At 50.5% G+C, this 8,868-nt stretch overlaps 1 protein-coding gene across 1 annotated transcript; it reads right to left on the bottom strand.

The window, feature by feature from the left end:
- Window positions 1-770: 770 nt before the first annotated feature.
- Window positions 771-8,859, bottom strand: LOC129679547 (aflatoxin B1 aldehyde reductase member 2). The gene is made up of 7 exons (XM_055610753.1): window positions 8,523-8,859; window positions 4,916-5,103; window positions 4,638-4,742; window positions 2,523-2,619; window positions 2,245-2,344; window positions 1,342-1,471; window positions 771-1,100 (listed from the first exon to the last, which is right to left on the bottom strand). The coding sequence occupies exons 1-7, from the start codon at window positions 8,842-8,844 to the stop codon at window positions 939-941; spliced, it is 1,104 nt and encodes a 367-aa protein (XP_055466728.1). The 5' UTR covers window positions 8,845-8,859; the 3' UTR covers window positions 771-938.
- Window positions 8,860-8,868: the final 9 nt, after the last annotated feature.

Below are 8,868 nucleotides of genomic sequence, written 5' to 3'. Positions count from 1 at the left end.
CCTTTGACATCAGCTGGTGTTACAGCTCACAGCAGTCTGTAACTCCAGTTGAGGGAATCTAACACCTTCGCACAGACATGCGACATGCAGACAGAACACCAATGTACATAAAATTTTAAAAAATGATAAAAAATTTAGTCTGGGTGAGATTACCCAGTATGTATGAAGCCCTGGGTTTGACTCTCAGGCACAGTGACCCAAGTCTATCTCAATGCTTGGGACACAGAGATTAGAAGTTCAAGGTCAGCCCCAGCTATATAGCAAGTTTGAGGCCAGCTTGGACTACTTGGGACCCTCTCTCAAAACCAAGTGTATGGAATCCTGATTTTAACATTATTCTTTTCACAGTGGCTTTAATTATAGATTTTATCTAAATTCTTCCACTTCTAAAGATTCAGTGAGACAATTTTGAAGGAGAGATTTAAAGCGCATGCCTTCTAAATTTACCATGTTTGTTTTTGAGAGAAGGTCTCACTGAGTATGCCTGGCTGGCCTGGAACTCACTATAGAGCTCAGTCTTGACCTCACTTGGAGCAAACCTCCCTCAGGCTCCTGAGTGCTTGAACTAGCAGGCGTGCACACCCATTTCCACCTCATTCTGTCATGTGTACAAGAGTGAGGGGTGAGTCTGCATCAGGACATGGTGAGGAGACCCTTGCCAGGCAGTGTGAGACCCTCCCACACCCATGCTCTCTGAAGCCCAGCTCCTGGTTCCACCCTCTCTCATGGATCCCACGGCAGGGGGAGGGAGCAGAGGAGACAGCCTGAGCTGCAGTCCCGGCTGTGGCCCGTCAGGCACCTGCTTTATTTAATCTACAACATCACATGGGTGGAGAGCCGCAGAAAAGACCACACTAAGTCAGCATAAGGCAAGGAATGGCCAAGGTGTGAATCCGAGAGGTGGCAGAGAAGCCCTTGGCAGTTAGAGCCAGGACAGTCTATCTGAAGTAGTTGGGACACTCGTGGGCCACCATGCTCCAGGCTTGGTTAAAGGCGTCCACGACAGCCGGCTCCAGGGGCCCTTCCTCAGTGGCGGCCAAGTTTTGCTCCAGCTGCTCCAGGCTGGACATGCCCAAGATGACTGCGTCTCCTCGGGTACCCTGCAAGGGGAGACAGCCAGCCAGACTTCAGCATACTTCTACTATTTGGTAGCTCCTGTCACATGCCCCTCCCTGCTGCCCCCTGGTAAGATCTGGGATCTTTGTGTATTTCTGTCCTGGAAAGCACTTTGCACATCAAATCATATGCCCAGCCCTGGAGGAGGCACTCTCTTTAGAAATCACTGAAAGGCAACCCTGGGTCTCTGAAGGGGCAGAAGCTGAGCTCATGGCGCTGGGCTACCTGGAGCTGTGAGTGGTGGTACATCCAGCGCAGGGCAGCCGAGGTCATGTTGGGGGCGCTGGTGCCGTACGTGGTCTTCAGGGTCTTTTCCACGAGGGCGATGGCCTCGAAGTGGTGTTCCTTCCAGAAGCTGAGTGAGTGGGGAGTGTGTATGGGCTGAAAATCTTCAGTCACATGGGGAGCTGAAGTCAAAGAGCCTCCCCAGGCACTACTCCTACCCCATCCTGTAGCCAAAGGAGCCGTATCCCCCTGGGAGAGGACCTCCTCCTTTACAGGGTACCAGAAGCTCCTGGCTGCCCATTCACTAGTTAGATGTAGAAACTCTAGACCTGTCTACCACTCACCCAGTGCAATGGAGAAGCTACAATAAAGTCAGAGTTGGCCTTAGGACCCCCAAAACTTCACCCAAGGTCCCCCTTTTCTCTCTTTTGTAAAAACAAAAACAAAAACGATTTATTTATTACTTATACAGTATTCTGCCTACTTTTATGCCTACATGCCAGAAGGCGGCAGCAGATCTCATTTATAGATGGTTGTGAGCCACCATGTGGTTGCTAGGAATTGAACTCAGGACCTCTGGAAGAGCAGCCAGTGCTCTGAACCTCTGAGCCATCTCTCCAGCCCCCAGTGGTCATCTCTTTCCCTCCTGGCAGGGCACTTCTCAGAGTAGAAAAGACTTATGAGACCACAAGGTCTGGGTGGAGGTGGGGCTTTCTCATTTCCTTATGAAGGTAGGAGAAAATGAGAAAGCCCATGATTTGCTATTTCTTCTGGGAATGAAGAAACAGAGAAAGGGATGCAGGAGTGGAGCGTCTATCCCCAGGAGCAGAGCTAAGAACGTCACATAAGACAAAGGGGACTTTCGGCCCCTACACCTCTGCACGCAGAGAGCCCCCAGCTTACCGATTCCTGTAGGTCTCAGCCCAGTTATTCCCAAAGAAGCGGCCCACCGGCTGCTTCCCATCCTTATCTTCATACTTGTATTTGCCTGTCAGTAGGCCTCCTGTGGGAAGGCAGCAGTCAGACCCCAGCCCAGACTCCTCCCAGAGGCTGCCAGATCCCACCCAGCTCTGAACTGGAGAGGAAGGAGCCTGGGAAAGGTGTCCACCAGGGCAGCAACCCGTAGAGGCCATCGGGCATGCCCACCCACCCACAGGGCCTGTGCCCACGGCAGCCCATACCAGCCAAAGGGTTGTAGGCGTAGAACCTCAGTCCAAAGTGTCTGAGGCAGGGGAGGAGCTCAGTCTCCACCTGCCTGGTGGTGGCGTTGTACATGCCCTGCAGGGAAGGAGAGGGGCCTGTTGCGAAGTGTGGATGTATCAAGAGAAGGGATCTAGCCTTCCTCTTTGTAAAAAATAATTTATTTTGGAAGCCTTTCTTTTTCAGAGATGGGACTCGGTAAACTGCCCAGGCGGTTCTTACACTCTTGGGCTCAACCTCCCCAGCAGCTGGAGGTAAGAGCGCGTGCCCTGTGCCTGCTAGCCCTCCACTTTTTAATTTTGTTGTTGTTGTGTGTGTAGGTGTGTGTTGTGCATGTGTTTGGTGCGGAGGCCAGAGGAGGATGTGGAGCGACCTGTTCTGTCACCTTCTGCCTTGGTCTCTCACCGGATCTGGAGCTAGGTGGGCGGCGGGCAAGCCTCCCTGATCCTCCCATCTCTTGCCTTTCACAGCACTGGGTACCAGGAACATACCACCACACCTGGCTTCGTGGATGTGGATTAGGGGATGAGAATTCTGGTCCTCGTGGTTGCGTACCATTTTTACCTGTTAAACCTGGTTTTTGTTTTTTGAAAGTCTTGCTCTGTAGCCCAGGCTTGCCTTGAACTTATAATGATTCAGCCAGGTGTGGTGGCAAATGCCTATAATCGAAGGACTCTGGGAGGCAGAGGCAGGCAGACGGATCTCTGTGAGTTCTATGCCAGCCTGGTCTACAAAGTGAGTCCAGGACAGCCAAGGCTACACAGAGAAACCCTGTCTCAACAAAACAAAACAAACAAACAAACAAAAAACCAAATAAATGAACTTACAGTGATTGTCCTGCATCAGCCTTCCAAGTGCTGACTTACACGTGTGTGACAGCATGCCCAGCTTTGCAATCTTCTACTTTGAACACTCTAAATCTAGACCATCCCAGGTTCAGTAATTTCTAAATCTCTAGTGGGGAGAGGACGCCGGGTGCAGGGGGGGGAAACTGGCCTGGGTGATCAGTCTACAGGCACCTCCAGGCCTCGTCTGCGGGATGGATGCTGAAGTCACAACTACTAAAAAACCTCGCAAATCCTCTGCTTCCAAGACGTGTAATAATGAAATCAAAATACAGACAGCCGGCTGAGGTGTCACTCAGGGACACAGCACCTGCTAGCATACATCAAATCTTGTGTTCAAATCCCCAGAACCACAAAACAAACAAGTACCACAATGACAAAAACCCACAGGGAACAGCAATAAAGGTAGGTTCTAGGGCACTGACTCAGTGTCTGAAGGTAGTGGGATTCTAGTAGAATCACTGTATCTAGGGAAAACAGACCAAGGTACTTGCTTCTCGTTGTATCTAGGGCAAACATCGGAATGAAAAAGCTGTTTTCTAGAAGTACTTTGACCTTTGAAATCACTGTAGAAAACAGGGATTGTTCTCTGTTATCTCCAGAGCTGCTTTTCTGAAGGAGCTTTACAGCCTTTGGTCACAGAGGGTCCTGGCACACCTGGCACGTCTTGCACTATTGAGTACTGCAGACGGTACACGGTAAGGACTAAGGCTGCAGGAGCCTGCTGTGTGCCTTCACAAAACAGATTCGATTAGATTGGGGCTTTGGGATGAGGAATTTGTTTTACCCAAAACCCAACTTTTGTTAACAAAGACTAAATATCCTTCTTCATGGTGGCTGTCTGAGGTTCAGTTCATCAAGGCTGGACCTCCCTGCTGTCTCAGAGCCTGATGAGCTTAGAGTGACCCTCTTTCCTTGATCATCTCGTGTAACTCAGAACACCCATAAGAAGGTGTGGTTCAGAGACTGGAGGCTCCTGTGGGCTCCTGAGGAGAGGATTCCCTGGGAAGAGCTATCTAGGCTAAAGCTGAGCATTTTTCTAGGACTATGGAGGGGTATGTTCCAGGCTGAAGTGCAGGATGGGAGGAAGGGATCCGGATGTTTAGTCAGGCAGCAGGCAAACAGGTGCACAAGAGCCAGGCTGGTGAGAGACTAGGTGGCGCGCACAGGCTTTGAGGAGGGGAGTGGCTGCTGTGGAGAGAGGGGTCCCCCTCAGGTCTGGGTAGGCCAAGCACATCAAGTTCCCCTCACCTGGTACACGGTTGGCAGGATCCAGCCGTTGCTCTTGCAGAGGGTACAGATCTGAGCCACCTCCCAGGAAGCGTAGTTGGACAGGCCAAGCTCCACAAACTTGCCCTGAGGGGAGAGGGTCTTGTCACAACTCAGCTCAGCCCAGGGAACCGGGAAAGGAAGAGCAACTGGGTGAGGAACCTGGGAGAGGAGTCTGTACCCAGAGAGCCTCACTGTCTTGGTAGAGTTGGGACGAGAAGCATAGAGATCGCCCCTCTGGGCTCGGGGGCCACCCTCACCTCCTGATGCAGCTGGTGGCAGGCACGAAGCGTCTCCTCCACAGGGGTGCTGTGGTCGGGAGCATGTAAGTAGAAGAGGTCCACCCTGGGACACTGCAGCCGCTTCAGGGATGTCTCCAGCTGGGACCGGACACTGTCAGGCTTCAGTGACTTCCCATCCCAAGGGTTGGCCTTAGTGGCAATTTTCACTTGCAGGAAGATTATAATGATTAAGAGATTTATTAGAAGGCTGGGCATGGTGGCAGACACCTTCAGTCCCAGCACTTGGGAGGAGAGGCAATCGGATCTCTGAGTTCAAGGACATCCTAGGCTACAAAATGAGTTTCAGGACAGCCAGGACTACACAGAGAAACCCTGGCTCAGAAAAACAAACAAACAAACAAACAAACAAACAAGAAAAAGGATTTATTAGAATTACTCAGTGGCCATGTAAATGTTTCTGACTAAATTACTTAATTTAGTTCCTATTTCCTAATTTTTAAAATGAGATGATAATAATGGAACTGTCCTCATAAGGAGGAAATAGGGACTTTTTTTAAAATTCTAGGTAGGAGGCTGGAGAGATGGCTCAGCAGTTAAGAGCACTGGCTGCTCTCCCAGAGGTCCTAAGTTCAATGCCCAGCAACCACATGCTGGCTCACAACCATCTACAGTAGGATCCAACGCCCTCTTCTGCAGACGAACATGCAGACGGAGCACTCCTAAGCTTAAACTCATACGTAAATAAATCTTAAAGTTCCAGGTAGTTTATTAAATCTTTCCGATTTTATCTGTAGACAATCATGCTATCTGTGAAGTGAGGGAGTTTTAAAAATAATTTCTAATTAAAAGTACAAAACAGGGGCGGGAGAGAGGGCTCAGCAGTTAAAATCACTTGCTCTTGAAGAGGACGTAGGCTCAGTTTCTAACACACGGCAGTTCACAACCATCCATCACTTTAGTTCCAGAGGATTTAATACCCTCTTTTGGTACAAGGCATACGTGGTACGCACCATACACGCAGGCAAAACACTTGTACACATAAAATAATTAAAAAACATCTTTAAACGTTTAGATTTTTTTTAATGAGCAAAGGACCTGAATGAATGAATGAATGAATGAATGAATGAATGAATGAATGAATAAATAAATAAATAAATAAATAAATAAATAAATAAATAAATAAATAAATAGAAGCACACGTTGGCCGGTAAGTTGCCTCAGTGGATAATAGTGTTCGCCACACAAGGCTGCATTTGCTCAAACACCATCTCAGACCTTGTACTCGCTGTTCCCAGCTTTTGTCAGGATGATGTGAGCCTGTCTGCTGCAGGATATTTGATATTTCACACTGTGAACCCCGAGATTGTTCTGTTTACAGGAAAAACCTGTTTCTAGCTGTGGTATGGCTCAGGCCTAGCATACACCTTTAATCGAAGAGCTTTTTGCTTGAATTAAATAAAATCAACCATAGGTCAAGAGGCAAAGCAAAAAACCAGTTGAACATAAAGAGAGAGAAAAAAAAACCAAACCTATAGAGTAAGAGGAAGTCAGGAGGATGGCTAGAAAGACACACAAAGAGTAGAAGGGAAGGACATTCAGTTTGAGTTTTTTTTGTTTGTTTGTTTTTCAAGACAGGGCTTCTCTGTGTAGCCTTGGCTGACCTGGACTCACTTGTAGACCAGGCTAGACTCGAACTCACAAGATCCGCCTGCCTCTGCCTCCTGAGTGCTGGGATTACAGGTGTGCACCTCTGCACCCATCTCAGTTTGAGGCTTTTGAGAGGTGGGGAAGGCATTTCCTTTTGGGACATAAGCTGAGAAGGAAGGTCAGCTGGGTTCTTTCTCTGCCTCTCTGATCTGAAAGGCCTTCACCCAGCATCAGGCTCCCCAGGCTATTGTTAAAATTGAGAGATTGAGATTTTTGTCAAAAACAACTTCCATCATTTGGCTCCCTCTAGCCATAGAATGGAGAAGCTCAAGGGGACAGGCATGAAAGCAGGCAGCCCAGTAAAGTGCTATGTAAGAATTTAGGCAGGAGGGGCTCGAGAGATGGCTCAGTGGTTTGGAGAATTTCCCCACGTTACCATACAATCATCTGTGACTACAGTTCCAGAGTATCCACTGCCTTCTTCTGACCTCAATAGGCACATACATATACATACAGGCAAAACACTCAGATATATAAAATAAATAGATCTAAAAAAATTATTTAGGGAAGAGATACAGGGGCCTGAATGTGTTTCTTGGCAGTGATCAGCCTTTACCAGAATCCCTTGAAAGACCCACTGTGGAGCTCAGTCACCTACTTAGCACTATTTCTTACCCAATAGGAAACCCCAACTACATGGACTGATAATGGGTGGATTCTGTGCTCTGATACTTGCTTTTGTTGCCTCAGCAAGACCAAGTGGAGCCCTCTGATCCCATAGGATAAAGGCAAGAAGACCACACCATCTCCCTGCTACAACACCCGCCTCCAAGGCATTCTCAGGTGAACTTCTGCCACAGGTCTGTCCTGAGGACTTTGGCCTAGTGAATCCTCAGACTCAAAGAAAGAGGCAGAAATGGGCTAAAGAGGAGGGTAAAGCTAAAGATTAAAAAAAAAAAATTTTTTTTTTTTTCAAAACCAAAATGTTCATTATCAGGCAAGTCGCCAGATGAACTCTACAGTGTCCAGGTGGAGAGAGCCGCTCACTTACGCCCCTCCTGTTCTAGCACCCCAGAGAGGACCGCTGCACAGGAACAGGGAGGAGGAGCCTCGGGACAGCAAAAGTGACAGTCGCCCTGATGAACTCCAATGGCTTCAAGCAAGGAGGGACGGTCCCCCTCATCTTCCATCCAGGGGCCTATTCACGCACTGTGCACGCTCAGACTCCATCCTCCAGCCTCCGATACCCCTTTCTCTGGTTCTCCACTCAGCACACAGCTGCTTACACCGTAAGGTCTGGCCCCACTGCTCCTCTCCCTACTGCTCTGCACAAGCTACTCCTTCCCGCACTCCCCAGCAATCACGGCTTCAGTCTTTCCCGTTGGACATTGAACTCTCTGTGGATTAGTCTCTTCTCCACTGTAGTAGAACCATATCAAGAGCTGGCACAGACTGGGCAGAAAGGCCGAAGTGCCCTCTCCCGGCACCACCTTTTCAGCCCTGCCCCGAGCTGGGCTCTTGGCATTGCTGCTATTGTTCTTCTTGAGACCCACAGGTATCGTCAACTGCACAGGACAAAGTCTAGGGGCTGACCAAAGACTAGAATGAGAAGCTCCTGGAGCCCAGGAGTAGTGGGGGCAAGGAGGGAGAGCATGACCACAAAGCTTGGTTGGAGGAACGGGGGTGGGGGCGGGCAACTGGAGTGCTGGGAGGCAGGGATTACTGTAGGAGGCAAAGGGCCAGACGAGGCGTAAGGTGACAGTAGGGGACTTCCATGGTCTCGGCCCCGAGCTGCACAGTTAGAAGTTTCGAAGGAGGGGCGGGACAAAGTTCAGTTCAGTAGTTCCGGATTTGGGGTCCACCCAGTTGTGGTTACGGGAGCTAACGAAGCTCCCGGGGTGCAGGACCCTGGCCGGTGCACTCTGGGTGCGGGCAACAACCCAGTTCTACCTGGGGGGAGGCCAGGTGCGGCAGTTACCTGTGCAGTCGCCGCTGCCCAGCCCGAGCCCCAGGGCACCCAGGATGCTCTCGGACTGGCCGTCGCTGTACATGAAGGCCGTGTCCAGCTCGCTGTGGCCGCGCTCCAGGAAGGCGCGTATCGTCGCTGCGCTAGCGCTCGCATCCAGGCGGCGCCCCATCTCCATGGTGCCCAGCACGGTAGCGGGCCGGAGAGGGGCGCCAGAGGCGACGCCGGGTGGCGGAGGCCGGGACATGGCGAGAGGACGCGCGACCGAAGGCCCGGAGCGGCGGGCGCAGCGAACAGCAGCGCGGCCCACGGCTCGGGACGCAGCACGCAGCATGGAGACTGCGCCTGCGCGCCCGGC

The sequence above is a fragment of the Psammomys obesus genome, unplaced genomic scaffold, assembly GCF_907164565.1.
Source record: "Psammomys obesus unplaced genomic scaffold, mPsaObe1.curated_primary_1811, whole genome shotgun sequence".
NCBI classification, from domain to species: Eukaryota; Metazoa; Chordata; class Mammalia; order Rodentia; family Muridae; genus Psammomys; species Psammomys obesus.
The sequence above is the reverse complement of the archived record's forward strand: the minus strand, read 5'-3'. Positions and strand labels throughout refer to the sequence as shown.